This window comes from Eleutherodactylus coqui, chromosome 6, assembly GCF_035609145.1.
Source record: "Eleutherodactylus coqui strain aEleCoq1 chromosome 6, aEleCoq1.hap1, whole genome shotgun sequence".
Lineage (NCBI taxonomy): Eukaryota > Metazoa > Chordata > Amphibia > Anura > Eleutherodactylidae > Eleutherodactylus > Eleutherodactylus coqui.
Genome location: NC_089842.1, coordinates 131,799,339 through 131,819,288, shown reverse-complemented (window position 1 = coordinate 131,819,288; position 19,950 = coordinate 131,799,339). Strand labels below are relative to the sequence as shown.

At 46.0% G+C, this 19,950-nt stretch overlaps 2 protein-coding genes across 3 annotated transcripts; one reads left to right on the top strand and one right to left on the bottom strand.

The window, feature by feature from the left end:
• Positions 1 to 3,535: 3,535 nt before the first annotated feature.
• On the bottom strand, positions 3,536 to 15,175 carry TMED8 (transmembrane p24 trafficking protein family member 8). Its single transcript, XM_066607632.1, has 6 exons — positions 14,922 to 15,175; positions 11,335 to 11,434; positions 10,782 to 11,013; positions 9,971 to 10,112; positions 9,596 to 9,892; positions 3,536 to 6,785 (listed from the first exon to the last, which is right to left on the bottom strand). The coding sequence occupies exons 1-6, from the start codon at positions 15,055 to 15,057 to the stop codon at positions 6,568 to 6,570; spliced, it is 1,125 nt and encodes a 374-aa protein (XP_066463729.1). The 5' UTR covers positions 15,058 to 15,175; the 3' UTR covers positions 3,536 to 6,567.
• Positions 15,143 to 19,482, top strand: SAMD15 (sterile alpha motif domain containing 15). Of its 2 annotated transcripts, none has more exons than XM_066607633.1 (3): positions 15,143 to 15,424; positions 18,387 to 18,485; positions 19,224 to 19,482. In XM_066607633.1, exons 1-3 carry the CDS (start codon positions 15,338 to 15,340, stop codon positions 19,395 to 19,397), a joined length of 360 nt encoding a protein of 119 aa, XP_066463730.1. In that variant the 5' UTR covers positions 15,143 to 15,337; the 3' UTR covers positions 19,398 to 19,482. The 2 variants fall into 2 exon arrangements, with proteins under 2 accessions (XP_066463730.1, XP_066463731.1); XM_066607634.1 differs by lacking the exon at positions 15,143 to 15,424 and adding an exon at positions 15,501 to 15,608.
• The last annotated feature ends 468 nt before the right edge of the window (positions 19,483 to 19,950 follow it).

Below are 19,950 nucleotides of genomic sequence, written 5' to 3'. Positions count from 1 at the left end.
AGCAGCGGTGTGCTGATCACATAACTGGCGTTTAGGTGTTGAAGGTACAGGGATGGTGTGCTGTCAGTGCAGCCGTGAGCTGCCCCCTCCCCCTGCTAGTTTTGCTACAAAATCCAGTGGGGAGGGGGTGAAATCAAAAGAATTTTTTTTAGCAGTAATAGAATAAAAAGCTGTGTGATTCCTAGTTTGGCAGCCGCTGCACGCTGGTTGGCATTCACTGCTCTAGTGAATGGATAGGCTATATTCTCAATTATCGAACTACTGCCCTTTAATGAATGGTTAAGCTCAGCTCTATTCTTAGTGATGTCACCGCTGCTCCCTAACAATGGAAAGGCTACAATCTCAGTGATGTCATCACTGATATTTAGTGAGTGGATAGGCTGTATTGTTATGTCACCTCTGCTCTCTAATGAATAGCTAGTTAATATTCTAAGTGATGTCACTGCTGTTTTCTACTGAATGGATAATCTTTATTGACAATGTCACCACTGCTCTGTAATAGATAGGCTGCATTCTCAGTAATGTCGTCATTGCTTTGTAGTGAGTGTTTAGGGTGACTACCCACTAGCGTTTTTTTTCTCCAATTGTCAATGGGACTTTCTATTGTTAAAAACGTAATGCAACTTGCATTTTTGGTGCATTGCGTTTTTAACATTAGAAAGTCCCATTGACAATTCCCAAAAAAACGCAGCAAATTCGCAGCAGAAAAAAAAAAAACGCTAGTGGGTAGTCACCCTGAGGGTGCATTCACACAACCGCATTTCGGCCGGGTATTCACGCCGGAAACGGTGCTCTGAGCTCCCGCCCTCTCTCTGCCTCCTCTCCACCCACTCTCTGCCCCTCTGCACTATTTGCAATGAGAGGAGGCGGGACGGGGGCAGGGCTAAGTTTCGGGAATTAGCTCTGCCCCGTCCCCCCTCTCCTCATTGAAAATAGTTCAGGGGGGTGGAGAGGAGGCAGAGAGGGGGCGGGAGCTCAGTGCACTGCTCCCGGCTCTTCCAGCTTCCTCCCCCTGCAGAGAGGGACACCGTATATCGGCCGGCGTGAATACCCAGCCGATATACGGTCGTCTGAATGCATCCTCAGGCTGCATTCTCAGTGATGTCACCACTGATCATATGAAAAAGCAAAAATCAGTTTACCTCAGTTGTGCTTGGAGACTGGGAACTCCCAGGTAAGAAAGTGTACAAGAAAGGGAATCCAACATTTTTAATTAAAATCTTCATTCCTTATTTTGTCCAATATTAAAACAGCATGGCAAGTGGTATTAGTACAGCACTTAGAGGATAAGAAGACAGATGAGAAAAAAAAAGCAATAGCTGTGCTGTTTGAGGCTGCATTCAGACGAACGTATATCGGCTTGGTTTTCACGCCAAGCCGATATACGTTGTCCTCGTGTGCAGGGGGGAAGGATAGAAGAGCCAAGAGCAGGAACTGAGCTCCCGCCCCCTCTCTGCCTCTTCTCCGCCCTATTTGCAATGGGGAGGGGTGGGGCTAATTCATGAGATGTAGCCCCGCCCCCATCCCACCTCCTTTCATTGCAAATAGTGCAGAGAGGCGGAGAGGAGGCAGAGAGGAGGCAGAGAGGGGGCAGGAGCTCAGTTCCTGCTCCTGGCTCTTCCATCCTCCCCCCCCCCCCCCCCCCCCATGAAAACAGAGCCGATATACGTTCGTCTGAATGCAGCCTAAGGGTGCCTTCACAATGGCAATGAAATTGCACGATTTCCCAGTGCTGCGAGAAATCGCAAAATTATGAAGCCAATGGCTCCCTTCACATGTGCGATGCAGCGTGAAAACAAAATCGAAGCATGTCCTATCTTTTTGCGATCTCTCCCATTGCTCCCAATGGGGTTGGCGGCAACAGCGCCGGGCCCACTGAAAGCAATGGGAGATGATCGCAATCCTCTGCCACTGCTATGACAGCAGTGGCAGGGGATTCCTTCATCCCTGCGGGGAGTCCCCTCATCACTGAACACTGTGACAGCATTTCAATGAATGGCTGAGCGCTGCCTCCAATTGGTCACAGTGCTGAGCCAATCAGAGGCAGCGCTTTCAGGAGACAGGGATTTTTCAATCCCTGGCCAGAACAGATGCTGAAGAAGGCATGCCAGAGATGACAGCGCTTCTAAGGTGATGTACAAATTTTTTTTTTCTGCAAATCAGAGGCAGCACTCAAGTCATTCATTGAAATGCTGTCACAGTGTTCAGTAATGAGGGAACTCCCCGCAGGAATAAAGGAATGGCAGAGGATTGCAATAATCTATTGCTTTCAATGGGCCTGGTGCTGCTACCATCGGCTCCATTGAAGACAATGGGACAATATCACGATCCCCTGCTGCAGCTGTGACAGCCACAGCAGCAGATTCATTCAGCTCTGTTGTGATGCGAGGATGTTTCCCTGCAAAAACGCCTCGCATCCAGGGCTTTTCAGAAGGATTGTGAGATTGATATTGGGACCTCAATCATGGCCTGATATTGCTCTCTCCAGTGTGCAGGAGGCCTTACATTGGACAAAATAAAGAATGACGGTTTTAAACTAATAATGTGCTGGATTCCCTTTCTTCTTCAATGTCATCACTGATCTCTAGTGAAGGGATAGGCTGCAGTATTTATGTAATCACCGCTGCTCTCTAGTGAAGGAGTAGACTGAGTTCTCAGTGATGTCACTGTTGTTCTTTAGGGGTCAGAAACGCTCTTTTCTCCTTAGGGAGAGCAATACTATAAACTAAGTGAGGAGACTCAAATGGCCACGCACGCTCCTCTGGGTAATATGCAAATAAGGGAGATGGAATAAATCCTCCACAGCGCCACCTATTGAAAGGCAGCATTCCTTCGAGTCAAAGTGGGACTTTTTATACATTTGTTGTTCTTTAGTGGATGGGCTGCATTTCTCAGGAAGATCACCACTGCTCTTTAGTAGGCTGCATTCTCAGTGAATCACCACTGATCTGCTGTAATGCTTACGCTGCATTTTTAGTGTTCTGCCCTGAAAAGCTATGGACATCTTGAAGGGGGAGGTTGGCTTTTTTTCACTTAAATGCATGTATTTTGCACCGAATCATTTTTGCAATAGGGTTTAATAAAAAATGTTGCACCCTTTATCAGCATCTACATATCTTTGTATATAGAAACGGCAGAAGTCCTAATCGGAGGTCCGTCGGTGAGGTTAGACTGATGCCTGAGTTTTCATCCCTAATCTCCTGCATGTTTTTATGAGCTAATTTATAACCACAATAAAGAGAGTATTGTGGTCATAAATTACATCATGAGAACTTCAGGAGGAGAGAAGAGGGGAAACTGAACCCTCAGTCCAACTTCACTGATAGATCTATTGGGTCTACTGCAGTGTCTATATACAGTGATATGTAGAAGCTGCAGAAGATAAACTGTGCAAAGTGTTTAATTAAACCCTACTGCAAAAATGATTTGTCAGCCTAAAATATATGCATTGTGGTGAAAAAAGTGTCCTCCCCCTCAACCATAGACTTTAACTGTATAATAAGTAAACTTTACATGAGATTATATTTATTTTTTAGATTTAATTTTTACATTGTTCATTGCATCATGAATGTAAATACATCAATGTTTAAAACATAAAGAAGCTGAAAGGACACCTTTGGGGGGGAACTGTATCAATTAAGTGCATGTATTTTGGGGCTGACTATCATTTTTAAAATAGACTTTAACAATTTGGCACAATTTGTCTTCTGCAGCTTCTACATATCACATTATATAGACACTGCAGTCTAAGTTTCAAAAGGAGATCTGTTTATGAAGGCGGACTGACTGCTTAAGGCCCTTTTACACACAAAGAAAATCTTTCAATGGACTGAAAGATTTAGTGATTTATTTGCATAAAGTGTTAATGACCATTAACACTTCATCTTCTTTGCATGTAAAAGGATCTCCATGAGTTGTTTCCAGAGCCCAGTGTGTACTTAAACACACGCCCAGCTGTGTTAACAGCTGCCACCACATTCCATTGTTCTCCTCATGTCTAGTATAAACATGCCTTGGGGAGAACATCATGCAGTCTATTGAAATATAAGTGATATACATTCAAATGGAATGTATTTGCTCAGTCTTTCAGCAGCTGAATGATGTATTTAAGTTTAACTAAAATCCATCGTTCAAACAAAAAATGCACGATGCCCACTTTTACCTGTAATGATTATCGCTCATTTTCAGACGTTTGAATTTTGAGCGATAATAGTTGCGTGTAAAAGGGCCTTTAGTTTCCATCTGCTCTCTACTCTCCTGCACCTTCGTATTAGCTAATTTATGACCACAACAAAGTTTATCTGTGTTGCGGTTATGTGTTAACTGATAAAAAAGCGCAGGACAAAAGAAATAAGGGATAAAACTAAGGGCACTTTTACATAGGACAACCTGTTGGGTGCAGATGCCAGACAGGTCATCCCAGCGATGATCATTCCTGTGCTTTTACACGGGAATGATTATCGCTGAGTGAATGGAGGCGGAACAGGATGGGGATCATTCTGGCCCGCTCACTTCCATTAATAGTAAACAGACATCAATCATAGATGAATGACTGCCTGCTTACATGGGCTGATCATTATTCAGTTTTCATGCATGCATAAACTGAATGACGAACACTAAGCAAACGAAATATCATTCGCAGTTTATTCTGCGCATGCATTTACACTGGACGATATAGTTCAGATTGTCGCTGGTTCGCAGGAATCTAAACGATTATCAGCCCATCTAAAACAGCCCTAAACCATCACTTTAGTCTGATTGAAGGTTCTCCTATTAAACCTTAGACTGCAGTGTCTATGTACAGTGATATGCAAAATCTGCAGAAGACAAACTGAGAAAAAATTGCCACTCCAAAGGTGTCCACAGACGTTAAATATTACCAGATTAGAAAAACATGGACGCTATCTTCCAGAAATGGCACTCTTGTACATGGATTGTGTGCAGTACTGCAACTAAAGCTGATTTGTTTGCATAGGCTGAGCTGCACTACCAAAGTCCATGGACAGAGAGAGAGAGATTATGCAAATAGAAGAATGAAACAATACCTCTACAGCACCACCTATTGGAAGGCAGCATTCCTACAAGTCAATGTCAGACTTTAACAAGCCTTGTAAAGCCAAGCCAGAAACCTGCTGCACAGTGATGAGGGGGAAAATCACCCCTTAACCCTTTCCAATCCACTGTCTGACATCTAAAGACATTCCGATTGAAGGCTGTACAGCTCCGATGTCGGAAGATGTCCAGCAGGGTATTCGTCCTGTAGAGTACTGGCCACTCTGTTGTCAAGGGCCTCTCCAGCATATCCTATAGCGCAGTACTGGCTCTAGCCAGCAGATGGAGCCATTGTATAATAGCAGAAAGAGAAAGCCCCCTAGGAAACCCTGAATCCAAAATTGGATTGCAAAGTGTTAATATCTGTCTGTGCATGGTTACCTTCTCCATTTGCAGTAGGCTTTGGCTTCTTTCCCACGAGTGTATATCAGCCGGCCGCTGGCTCTCTGCAGTGGGAGGGGACGGGGGCAGAGCTAAGTGCCATCCCATCCCGCCTCTGTCCATTGCTATCTGTGGACAAGGGGCAGGATGTGGGCGGAGCTAAGATCCAGCTCTCTTCCCGTCCCCTGTCCGTAGCCATCAATGGGAGGCGGCGGGACGGGACAACGCTTAGCTCCGCTTCCGTCCCCTCCCATTGCAAAGAACGAGAGGGGAGGAGAAGAATGGTGAGCCTGCGATGGGAAGGGAGGGAAAAGGGGCGACGCATATGCGGCGGGACCCATGCCGTCTGAACGGTCGCACAAACGTTTGATTTGTGCGCCCGTTCACCAATTTTATCTTTCCTAACATAGCGTATATCGGCCGGCCCTGAAAACGGCCGACTGATACGCTCATGGGAAAGAAGCCTTTGGCTTACAATTAAAAGTCATTGTTACAAGGCTTGTTAAAAGGTCCAGCATTGACTTGCAGAAATAATGCCTTCCAATAGGTGGTGCTATAGAGGTATTATTAAATATTTCCATTTGCATACTTCCCAGAGGAGCATGGATGGCCTTATAAGTCTCCTCACACCACCTTTTAGGTGCCCTCCCTAAGAAGAAGCGATACCCTTCCTGGCCATGATTATAAATGTATATCAGGGTACTTTGCTGATAACTTCAACTTCTTCAATATAAATTCTGAGCTCAGTGTCCTGCAGGTAACAACAGAGAACAAAAAAGGTGCTGAATATGACAGGTGTCACATGGTTCTGGGAATGTGACACCTGGCTGGCGCTGCCTCCTCTTATTATAGACCTGACTCGTATTTTTATCATGTAGAAATATAGCTCTATTGTAGAATCTGTACAAAAAAGTTGTTGTGAACCCCCAAAGCTGATGGAATTTGCCTGCATTGTTCCTCCTGCTGCGCTGCGTGGAGCACTACAATCACCATATGCTGGCTGCCTCCATATACGTGAGCACATGGTGCTATATTGTTTGCTGCACTGGAGGAATTGTAGGTAGAAGCCGTTCCACTAGCCAGAGCTACCATCCTGAGTGCATATGGCAAAATTGCTGGACACTTGTAAAAACTTCAGCTGCTGTAATAGACATGAAAGTACAGAGTTTTGTTCCGCAGGAGTGAATAGGTATTGTCCAATTTTAGAAGATATACTCCTTCTCCTGGATATTCATGGCTTCCTGCCTGGACTTCTCGGTGACTGTCTCGGCGGGAAACCTGCATGATTTCACCATATCGACTGCGCAGGCGGTAAATCGATCCTCGCTCAACATCTCCCTCTCGGCTGTGCCCTGAAAAAGAAAAATCAGAAGGCAAAAATACACCAAAATAGAAGAGTCTAGGAGCCTCATGTCAAAAAATGGGAAATTTCACGTCTGTGATGAGACCCCCCCAATATTTGCATATACAGGGGCAACAGCAGAGCACCATGACCACGTTAGTTCTGCTCAAACACAAGGTGCACAGAGAAGCACAGACTGGTTTTATTAATGTTCACTGTGCTGCTGCTATGGATGGGAATAACATTGATCACTACAGATGAGCAGGCAGAGAGGAACTTCATCTGCTTCCCCTGCTGATTCAGTGCTCAGACAATCTTCCAGTACAAGAGCAACACTATCAGATGCGACTAATGACAGGCAGAGCAGCATCTCCAGATATACTTGGTATCGGCCAGAGCACAGCACACTAGTTCTGCTCAGACAGAAGGCACACCTGAAGAGCCGAGAAGTGTTACACTAACTGCTACACTTGAGCAGGCACAGAGAAAGTTAATCTGCTCCCCCTCCTGAGTCAGTGCTCAGACAATCTGGCAGTAGCAGTGCAGCACCTTCAGATACGTCTGGTTATGGGAAGAGTAGAACTTCCACATACACCTGGTTTTAAACAGAGCAATGCCTCCAAATATATCAGGTATAGGGTAGAACAGCGTCTCCTGGTAAACCTTGATACAGCTGGCGTTGGGCAGAGCAGCACCTCCACATCCATCTGGTATCGAGCCAAGTCTGGCGTAAAAGTCACGTATTTTTATGCAAATGGGTATTTGTGCAGAAATTTGCATGCTTTTAACTTTTTGCTCCAACTCCGCCACTTTTTTGAAAAGTGGGTGAGGCTGCCCCAGACCGACAAATTTATGTATTATTTATGCCAGAAACTGGTGTAAATTATACCAGAAATGTATGCCAGGTCTTAACTGGCATACACTTCTGAGATGGCACACGGAGCAGCTGGAATGTGCTGAATGGGCATGAGCCTCTTCATGTATTAAGCACATAGGGCGCTGGAGGGAATCATACTAAAATTGGCATTGCAAATGCTGGGCTTAGTAAATTTTCCACAATGAAAAAAACATAAAACAATACCAGAAAGGGTTGGATTAGTCATTATAATTGAGTTATTTAATAATGGGAAATTAGATGGATCTCGTTGGGATATAAGGTATTAGATTGACAGCCATTATCCCCTCCTGAAGACAAAGCAATATACTCATAATGATAGACGTGGACACCCAAGAATCCAAATAAATGCTCAATTTTGTTTTTTTGTTTTCAATATTCTAAGAAAAAAAAGGGGTTTACCTAGGTTTGAGAGGCTGCTGTTCTAAGTAGGTTATTCCTGTTTCAACATGTTTTTTTTTGAATCAGTACAACTTTCCATTGTAAAATACACCTTGCACTATGGTGAATATAATGCATAAGTGATGTAGGTATAACATTCGTTGCTATTAAAGTGTAAATAGTGTTACTTAAAATAATACAAAAGCGAATTGTAATGGAATGGAACTATAGTATGGTAAAAAAACAAAAAGTGATTTCAAAGGATGGAATGATACAGCAGCAGTGAGTGCCAGTGGAATCTATTAAAAAGGGCCATCTTGAGGGTGCATTCCCACGAACGTATATCGGCTAGGTCTACAGGCCGAGCCGATATACGTCTGCTCTCTCTGCGGGGGGGATGGAAGAGCCAGGAGCAATGAGGAGAGGTGGGACGGGGGTGGGGCTAATTCACCCCACTTAGCCCTGCCCCTGTCCCGCCTCCTTTCATTGCAAATAGTGCAGAGGGGCGGAGAGGAGGCAGAGAGGGAGCAGGAGCTCAGTTCCTGTTCCTGGCTCTTCCAGCCCCCCCCCCCCCCCCTGCAGAGAGAGCCGACGTATATCGGCTCGGCGTGAAAACCGAGCCGATCTACGTTCGTGGGAATGTACTCTAAAGGCAACTAAACTTTATGTCAAAGAAACCAATAAAGTAAAAGGAAGAAAAAAAACCACTATGGTTTAATAGAGAAGTAAGTAATATGGTACAAAGAAAATAAGCCTGCCTATATGAGATAAACAGAAACTAGAAGTCTAACTGACAGAGTTGTATAAAATTAGACAGTCCATTAAAGGGTTTGTCTGCAACTTTTACTATTGATAACTTAGGGCTCATTCACATGACCGTACTCCTAAAACATGCAGCGTTTTATCGGTCTGTGTGAGGGCTCATGAGCCAGCCATGACAGCATATTTCACCCACGCGGTCATCACTGTGTGACTTTTGTCTTTTTTTTTTTTTAATTCCCTGCTATGAGAGTTGCATACGTGTCATCGCCCATACACAATATATTGCGTATGAACATCGTGGCATACGTAACCCACACGCAAGTCAGATTGGTTTGTGACATGATGGGTTCACACCAGCTATTCTGACTGTTTCTGTGTAAAGGGACAACTTGCCTAAAATTATTGGGGTTCCTGCATAGACATAGGAAGACATTCAAAAAGCCTTTTTAAGCCAGTTTCTAGCATGAAGAAGTCATAAATTTTGCACAAAAATTGCTACTTTTCACCCTGCCCTCACCATTTATGTAAAAAAATAAATAAATAAGTAGGCGGGGCTTGTTGAAAGGAGACATTTGTGTACAGTTTACGCCAGGGGCTTGGGGCGTTTTTTTTGTGCAGGTGCACGAAGGAGCCAAGAAGTGCCTAAAACACAAAGAGCTGCATGCCTCTTCATGTATTGGGTGCATCATGTGCCAGGGGGAAATTATATTAAGACTAACGTTTAAAATGGTGGTCTTAATAAATTTCATGAGCAGGGATAGAACTATGGGTAGTACACTCACAGGGGCTCTCCGTGTCCTCCTCCTCTTCATCATCACTGGACTCGCTGACCTGAAGAGTCACCGCTGTGCTGGTGACCAGGGTCCAGTCAAAATATATCCCAAAACCAATGTCATAGTCATCAGTGGCAAATTCCCAGCAAAGTCGCTTTCCATCCGGGTGTGTTGGTACTCGGACAGTCACCACCTCCCCCCTACGTATGGTCAGCAGTCCGTGTTTCTCATTTGCCATCCGATGTTTGAACTCGCGCAGGTTGACGCTGGTCCATGTGGTAGCAGGTCTAAGTGGAGGTGGAGGACCTGGAAGAGAGCGGACAGCAGCTGAAATGTCAGTGTCACCTTCTGACAGAGGTTATAACCCCTTATACACCCACTCACCTTTCCCCTCTGTCACGCTAGCGTCTTCCAGGCTCGAATCAGCCTTTATGATATCTTCAGTGCCATTGTGTTCTGACTGGATCATGAGGATGTCATGAGGTGCAGGATCTGTCAGCCCAAGGGACAGAAGAGCTTCCAGCTCCTGCAACACACCAAACATCGTGAAACATGGAAAAATGAGGAGCAACAAGATGACAACCAAGCCAGCCAAACCTCAACAGACTAAAGCTCTACCTTCCACTATAACATCACTAAATTCCTTTATCTTATATAAGAAATGACACACACATCCAGCGTTTCCAAAATCCCATGTGTGTACCCATGTCCTCATCCTATGTAAAGTCCTGGACAACTACTTGCAGGTTATAAGAACCCAACCCCAAGGCTAGTCTGCCATACTGAGCTCTGGCATGGACCAGCTGTATATTATTTAAGGTGCTCTTATACGTAACAATTATTGTCTGGATTCCCGCGATCCAACGAGAATCTGAATATTATTCAGTGTAAATGCATGCACCAACTCAACGAAAAACGAGAACTCATTTATTTCTCATTCGTCGTTCCGCTCCAGCCCGCTCCGCCACCATTCAGTCAGCGATGCTCGTTTCTATGTAAAAGCACAAGAACAATTAACGATAGGACAACCTGTCGGACAGCTGTGCCCGACAGATCGCCCCATGTAATAGCACTCTTAAAGGGTTCCTCCATGAATTGAGATTTCAGAATGGCTGACTTCTAGATGGGCTTATCAAACATATTTTCACCAAGCGTGATTCAATTCACACTCCCTCAACCAGCAGCGTTCGCTAACCTTGTCCAGGGCAGTTTTTGTGGGCTCAGCAGGTGCTTTGCTCATTGTAGTTTTGGTTGTATCCACAGTTGTGTTGTTTGCAGTGGTTTGGGTGGCATCGGTGGCAGCAGTATCACCATTGGACTTTCCTAGGTCATCATATTTGGTGAGCTCTGTACTTCCTGTAGCTTCCTCCTCCACCTCCATGCATTCCGATGATCTTGTGGTATTGGCCTTTCCGTCAGATGATGACCTAAAATAGACAGAGATTAACCCCTTCACTTTGGTTCAGCAACCTGTAGTAAGAGCAGCACCTGCACATACTGAGCACATGCATGCTATCAGCGCCGCCACATAGGGGTCGGAGTGGAAGCAGCTGCTCCGACCCTGTCTAGTGGCTGGCACTTGTAAATCAACGGGAACTGCACTTTCAATTACCAGCACCAGCCACTACACAGAGACTGGAGCAATCAGCTTCCACTCCATACCTTGTGTGTTTTGCCAATGACAGTAGCACCCGAACATCTAAAAAGGTTGGGGTCCCAAATGGCAGACCCCAGCTATTAACTATTACCTGTCTGCAACAGTAGATTCCAGATGTGTAGTTTGCTGTGGGGTGAATGTTGATGCCCCTGGCTCGGTCTGACACTCATTCTTAGCCAACACGCTATCACCTGCAGGAAGAAAACATCATAGCGGTCAGGTAACAGCAATGGCTGAATGTGGTTACCTTGTCATACTCTGTCTTTGAGACCCCCTCAGCCTCTGACCCTTTACACAGGACCTGGATCTATAACCCAGAGCTGATCAATCCTGGCAGAAGCATCTGACTCCTTATAACCTCCCTTATCTTAAGTTCTTCGCCTTGCTCACACATTACTCCAGGACTTTACTTCTGTCCCCATTACCTGGCACGCTCCCTCTCTGTAGCCTCCGATTATAACGCATAATAATTAGGGAGATAACATAATATAAGAAAAGTGCAGCAATGCACAGTATTTCATTACAGACATGCTAAACAGCTGTGGAAAAGCTCAGAAGGCGGGCCCCAGGGGCCACACTACACATGATGTAAGTCTTGCACAAGGTACCTGGGTCCTATAAATAAAGAGCTTAGTTCTGAGGGAGGGAGCTATACTCAGCTGTCACCTGTACACAGTGTGCCCAGGGGAGGATGAGAGTCATACCCCCATCACTAGGGAAGATGAATCCAGCAGCTGACAACCTGTGCTCAGGTGAGGAGAGGCTGAGCATTATTTATAAACTGTAAGAAACAATGGTAACATTCAAGGTGTTCGTACATCTTCAGTGGCTGTTGGACAAAAACTTGTTAGGTCAGCAGCTATTCCTCCTGACTCCTCCATCGGGGGATGGGAGTAAGCCACTTTCAGGCACCTATGGCAGCAGCTTATCAGCCCTGAGAAGAAAAGGATGGGGTGTTGAAATACAATATACTTAATTCTTCTTTCCCTCGACAGATGAATCGCGAAGCCCCCATACATGTAAGATAATCTCTGCCAAGATATGCAGATTAGGATGAGTTCTTTTTATGTGTATGGGGGCCAAGGGGTTTTCCAGGCACAAATACTATTGATGACGTAGTAAATTGGCATGTAAGGCCGAAAAAAAGACATATGTCCATCCAGTTCAGCCTATTTCTCCCCCAATGTTGATCCAGAGGTTGGGGAAAAAAAAAACCCAAGTGAGCTAGAAGCCAATCTTCCCCATTTAAGGGGGAAAAAAATTCCTTTCCAAGTCTGGCAATAGGAATAATCCCTAGCTCAACAACCCTTCTGAAGTAATTGGTGACTATAACATGTAATATTGTAACGATCAAGAAACGCATCCAGGCCCCTCTTAAACTCTTTTAATGAATTCACCATTACCACGTCCTCAGGCAGAGAGTTCCATAGTCTCGCTGCTCTTACAGAAAAGAACCCCCTTCTATGTCGGTGTAGAAACCTTCTTTCCTCTAGATGCAGAGGACGCCCCCTTGTTACAGTTACAGTCACAGTCCTGAGTGTAAACAGATCATGGAAGAAATCTCAGTTTTTTTCCCGACTCGTATACACAGTCATAAGGTTGCCCCCCGGTCTTTTTTTCTAAACTAAACCTCAATTTTGATCATCTCGCTGGGTATTGTAGTCCACCCATTCCATTTATTAATTTAGTTGCCAGTCTTTATACCCTATTAAGCTCTGATATGTCCTTCTTGAGTACCGATGCCCAAAACTACACAATACTCAATGTGTGGTCTGACCAGTGATTTGTGAAGAGGAAGAACAATGCTCTTGTCATTTGCCCCTAGACCTCTTTTGATGCACCCACGATCCTGTTTGCCTTCGCAGCAGCTGCCTGACACTGATTGCTTAGTTAAGCTTACAGTTAACTAAAATCAGCAAGTCCTTTTCCATGTCAGTTTTGCCCAGTGTTTTCCCATTTAGTAATTAATAAATATATTTAATAGAATAGGGCCCAATACTGCCCCCTATGGTACCCCACTAGTAACAGTGACCCAATCTGAGTATGTACCATTTATAACCACCCTCTGCTTTCTATCACTGAGCCAGTTACTTACCCCCTTACACACATTCTCGCCCAGACAAAGCATTGTCACTTTATATACCAATCTTTTATGTGGCACAATATCAAACACTTTGGAAGAGTCCAGATACACACGATCCAATAACTCTCTCCAGTCCAGTCTAGAACTTACCTCCTTGTAGAAGTCGATCAGATTGGTGTGACAGGAGTGACCTCTCATAAACCCATGCTGATACAGAGTTAGGGCTTATTTAGACGACCGTCTATCGGCTCGGTTTTCACACCCGGCTGATATACGGTGTCCTTGTCTGCAGGGGGAGGAGGATGGAAGAGCCAGGAGCAGAAACTGAGCTCCCGCCCCCTCTCCGCCCCTTGCCACTATTTGCAATAGGAGGGGGTGAGATGGGGCGGAGCTAAGTAATGGCGCTTAGCTCCACCCCCACCCCTCCCATTGCAAATAGTGGCGAGGGGCGGCGAAGAGGTGGGAACTCAGTTTCTGCTTCTGGTTTTTCCATGGGCTCGGCGTGAAAACCCAGCCGATATACGGTCGTCTAAATAAGCCCTTATGCAGCTAATTTCCTCCAGGAAAGCATCTTTTAGAAACTCTTCAAACATTTTACTCACAATAGGACAGCTCATCAATAGTTGATCGGCTGGGGTCCGCTGCTTGGGAACCCAGTGGTCAGATGATCAGGTGCATGCTATCAGCACCACCTTACAGAGGTCGGAGTGGAAGCAGCTGCTCTGACCCCTGTGTAGTGGCTGGAGCTTGCAAATCAACAGGAACTGCACTTGTAATTACCAGCGCCGGCCAGTACACAGGGATCGGAGCAATCTGCTTCCACTCCATACCCTGTGTGCATTCAAAATCTGTAACAGGGCCCCCAAATATAACGCTTTATTCATAGTACCGGGCTCCCTATATGGAGAGGAGAGGCCTTAAGGGCCCCTTAAGGCTCATGGGCCCGGGTGCAACCGCATCCCCTGCATCCTCTATAGTTACGCCAGGGCCTGTGTGTTTTGCCAATGACAGCGGCACCAGAACAGTGTAAAGTTCGGGGTCCCAAATAGCGGACCTCACTCGATTAACTATTGATGATCTATCCTGAGGCTAGGTTATCAATAAAAAATGCCTGGAAGATCCCTTTGAGAGGCAAATGAATGCTATTGGACCCTACATACAGTGCTACAGGGGCCACACATCTGTTCATCACTGATGCTCACCTGTACGTTGGCCGGAGCGGCATCTTTGTGTGCATGCTGTAACATGGCTCGGGGGGGTGAAGTGTCAGGATTGAGTTACGCTCGCTGGAGATGGAAATGTCCTCAGAGGATTTGAATAATTTTGAATATTGGATGGAAACCAGCGGCAGCAGCATAGAACTGGGGGGGGCCGTATCCGGACAACACCCCACTGCTAGCAGTCAGTGTCCCCATACAGCATGGGCCATTCCACACTACTAAGTACTCCCCAACACCATGTGTACCCCATACACCCCCTGTCACTGTGGGGCACACCCCCTGTCACTGTGGGGCACACCCCCTGTCCACACACCCTCCAGCCACTGTCTCCGGTGATGTGTGCAGGAGGGGACGCTGTTGGGGCACACTCCTCACCTGGTGGGGTCTCCCTGACCTCCTCCTTGCTTCCCCCTGTTTCCAGGCACGTCTCCCCTTCGGCCTTTTCGCTGTCAGCACCGCCGGCCCCGGAGAGCTCCCCGGACACAGCCGCAGCATCCTGCACCACAGCCATCAGCAACTTCCTATGATTCGGCTACAATCGTGGATCTCCGGAGAGAGGAGTGACAGTCGGCCACAGGGAAATCCAGCCAGCCAATCACAGCCCTGTGCGTGTAGCGGGTGGCGCCAGGTGGACCTAAAGCAGGACAGGACGGAAATTACCGAAGGAATCCGATCTGAGCCGAGTCCCCCAGCTCCGAGTGCCGTGTCTTACCGGATATGCTAATGGTTGCTAGGGAGAAACAACGACGCCGGAGCTGTGGTTGCTATGGACGCTTCAGGTCGGAAAAGAAATGGAGCCGCAGATCCCGGGATGTTTGAGGTGGAGTTGCCGTGATGTCGGGGGTTGGATCCGGCGGAAGGGATTCCCGCAGTATGAGGTAACCGGAGATGCGCTAACGGCATACTTGGCAGCTGCAGAAAACCTGCTGCTAGGATAATAATATGGGGCCTGGAAAACTTTGGACAGAACGCCCCCTTTTGCAGATCAGGGCTCCTTACTTAGGGCAGGCGCACAGGAGCGTAATATAATAGCGTATTACGTGGTGAATGGAGTCAATAAAAGTAGGTTGATTTTCATTGATCTAGTCATAGTTGCGTACATACTTTGTGTATAAAACGCACATAAAAACGCAGCATGTTCTATTTTACTGCGTTTTATGTGAGACCGAGTTTAGTGTTTTATATGGGCATGTAATAAATGCTGTAATACGCAATTATTTAAAATCTTCGGTATGTTAGGGCTCATTCACACGAGCGTGGGAGGGAAGGGGGGAACTGCTTAGATGGAAACGCCGGCCGATATACGCTCGTGTAAATAAGCCCATAAGGTCACTTATTGTCCTCTGAACCCGTTTTGGTTCAGTTATGTCCTCCTTGTACTCAGCATTCCATGCGTGGTCTGACTAGGCCTCTATCGATGAATTCCATGATCATACTTGCTGTTACAGCAGCTGCCTGGCACTGGTTGCTAAAGCTGAGTTTAAGGCCACATTCACATAAGCGCTGTTTTAGCGCTTTATAGGCACGTGACTATTAGAACCAATGGTTTCCTGCAGAAGCGTTCACATGAAGGAATTTTACATGCGATAAATACTCGCACCAATGAAAGATAACACATGCGACTGCAAATCTCGCATCTAAGGCTGGGTTCACACGGGGTGGATTTGCCGCGGAAATTCCATGCGGAATTTCGCCACGGCAAATCCGCATGCAGCCGCTAATCCCGGGATTAGCCAGCCATGTGGACGAGATTTCTCAGAAATCTCGTCCACACAGGATGGCAAATCCGCTGTGGCTAAGCCGGCAGAAGCCGCCGCTGCGGCGCGGATTTGCCAACCGCAGCATGTTCATTTTTTCTTCCCGCTGTGGCCGCGCTCTCTTCTATGGGAGCGCCAGCTGCAGCGGAAGAGCGAGCGGGCGGGCCGCTTCAAAACCGCCGCGGGTTTTAAAGCAGCGGTTCTCTCGCTTTTTCGCTGCGGCCAAACTGCGGGATTTCCATCGGGAATACACCCCGTGGGAACCCAGCCTAAAGGTCCGTGCTCCGTGAAAAGATAAGACCTGACCTATCTTTGGTGCGTGCTGCATTAGAGTTTCCATAGACTCCTATGGGAGCTGAAAACACGCACCGCGCACCTCCAATCGTGTGAACGGGTAATTTCACATCTAATTAAAATAGTTGGAAATCACCCGTTCACGCGATCTTTAGCGCAGTATGGCCACGATCTTTTCATATACTGCGCTAAAACAGCACTCATGTGAGCGAGGCCTAAGGGTGCCTTCACATTAGTGATAAAATCATGCGAGAGTGAGTGAAAACGCAGAATTATGAAACCAATGATTTTCATTGGTTTCATCCCCATTTGCGATGTTTTCACTCCTGCGATGTGGAGTGAAAAATAAAACACAGCATGTCCTACCTTTCTGCATTTTGCTTTTTATCTCCCATGATTCCCTTTTATCGCATCGCAAAGCACGAACTTGCGATTTTCATGCGCTGCGTTTTTAACATTAGAAACTCCTATTGTCTATCGCGAGAGAAAATCGCCCGCAGCAACAAGGTTTTTGCAAGAAAAAGCATCACTGATGCTCAGACCTCTTATGAGCAAAAATTTGCGATTGTTAAGATTTTCTCGCGGCGATATTACGATCGCCAGTGTGAAAGAGCCCGAAGACTTTTTAGATGCCGGTTTTAATCACTGTTTTACCTAATTATTTTTATTACAATTAGGGGGTAGGAATTTTGCATCGGGCGCCATCTGGCTTAAGGTCGGTCATGCTGATCTGTATACAGACCCCAGTCTAGCACTCCCTGTATATGGAATCCCTTATCTACAATACATCCATAGAACAGTAAATCAATACCAGATGTATGAATGGAGGGGGAGATCTGTAGCCGCTGCCCCATATTCCCCGCACCATCATCATTCTCCGGCATGTAGAGGGCACAGCGCCACCAACTTGGCACCTAATGCAGAGTCAAAAGTTGTAGACGGAGAGTGAGGTGAAACCAAGGAGACATTACCAGCTCCCTCAGTAGCCGCACAACTTCACTTAACTCTGCAGCTGCCAGGACTAAGAAAGAGGCGACACAGTTACCTAGACAACAGGTGAAAATAGTGCGAAATGCAGCAAGGCTACCTGCTGTGGAGCGGCAGAAGTGCACTGCTCCAGTGTCTACAGACTAGACAGGTGCCTTCTGAGACATTTGTCGTCTCTTCCTGGAGATCTCTCATTTTTGAGTCTCTTGATATTCTGGGAGAGTTGGTGAGTAGGGGCCGAGCCAAGACCAAATGAGATAGTGGGGTACTAAGCTCAGTGACAACTTTTGGTTTTCAGTGGCTCCTGGTTCATGAGCCGTGTGGTTGCCTTAATACTTTCACTGTTAGGGCTCATGTCCACGACCGTACTTCATTGGACTTTCATTGATCCATGCATACCCGCGTGCGGAGACAGCGTATCGATACGCAAGAAAAAACAATCGCCGCATGCTGTATTTCTCTGTGTATCATACGCAGCCCATACGCTATACATTGCGTACTGGCAGCATTTCCATATGCATCCCCACTATGAACAGAGCGTGGAATGTGATACGCAGGCATGCGCAGTGCCATACTCGGTCTATAGCCGGTCTCTGCCGTCAGCACGTATGGGCTGTAATGTGTAAAACGCTGTGGGAGGCCCCCGGGGCGTTTTACGCATTCGGCCGTGGGCATGATCCCTTAACATTCACTGAAGCCACATATTACCCATTCCCATCACCCCATTATTAACCCACGCAAAAACTGTCATCTCTGCCAGCCTCCATATGAACCAGTAGTAACGTCCTGTGTCACTTTACAGACGTGCTTCACCGAAAACAGCATCGATGGGCGAAAACTGATCCACGTCACCTGCTCCACCCTCCCGCACATCGGAGTCACTGGTTTTGAGGATATGAAAGTGAGTCCACATCTTCCATAAGGCTCATTTCACACTAGCGTTTATTCTCCGCTTTTTGACTTTTCATCTCGCTGTTCCATTTTTGGAGCAGAGATGGAATTAAAACGCTTCAGTTTTTACCACCATTGATTTCAATGGGGTTTTTAAAATACAGAAAGCTTTCCATTTGCTTCTGTTCCATTTCCATTTTTTTTTTAAACATGAGATATACCTATACAGACTGTTCTATTTGTTCTGTTTAAGAAAAAGAACGGAAGCATCGTGGAACAGAAGCAGACTGAAAGCTTTCCATTTTTTAAAACCCCTATTGAAATCAATGGTGGTAAAAACTGAAGTGTTTCATTTCGTTTCTCTGCTCCAAAAATGGAACCAAGAGACCGAAAACCGAAAACGAAAATAAACACTAGTGTGAATGAGTCCTAAAGGACAAGGTAATAAGCAGGGGCCGAGGGTACTTACAGTGCACACATGGGTTAACGGAGGGTGAGGGTGGTCACAGTATATGTACAGGTCAGCAGGGGCAATGCCAGTTACAACATGTGCAGGTCATCAGGAAGTAATTAATGGTGGTTACAGTGTACACATGGGTCAGCAGTGGGCGATGGCGGTTAGGTGTGTACAGGTAGGTAAGGGCTGATAGTGGTTACAACGTATGTACAGGTTACCGGGAGTGATGGTGATTACAGTGTTACAAGTCCATTGGGGGCACTCCTGATGTCTTCTTACTCCTCTTCTCAGGTCATTGCCCAGCTGGTGAGGGATCTGCTGGGGGTGACCGAGCCGTCCTGGAACCGCAGCATCTCCCTTCCTCGCAGAGACAATATGGGGCTTTTCCTGGAGCAGAAATCTCAGACTGGACACAACCATGACCTCCTCATCTACAACCAGTTCATCAAGGAGCAAGGACTATAGTCAGCAAGCGTCTGCCCCAAGACATCAGCAACAGCTCTCTATGGATTTCATACATTGCAATAAATGCATCCTCTGTCCATCCTCATCATTCTCAGTCTGTATTATGTCACATGACATATCACTTCCCCCCCCCCCCCCACCCCCCCAAAAAAAAAATTAAGAAAAGGCAGTGTCGCAACAATATATACCCTGTTTCGCCAAAAATAATACAGGGTCTTATATTACTTTTTCCATCTATAGTAGCCTGGACTCTATTTAGATTGACTTTTTTATTACCTGTAACTAGGGCTTATTTTAGAGTAGGGCTTATACTTCAATAATTATAATAATCTAGATTAACCCCTTCAGGACTAGATATTTTTCTTTTCTTTTTTTTTTTTATTTTAGTTTTTTCATCTCTGCCTGCCATGAGCCATAACTTTTTAATTTTATTCATTTATGAATCCGTGCTTTTGAGGGATTTCGTTTTTTATAGCATTCATAATTTGGAATGGGTTACCCCTTCCCGCTGACTATTTAGATACCGCAGTCAAAGCTGACCGCACGTCTAAAC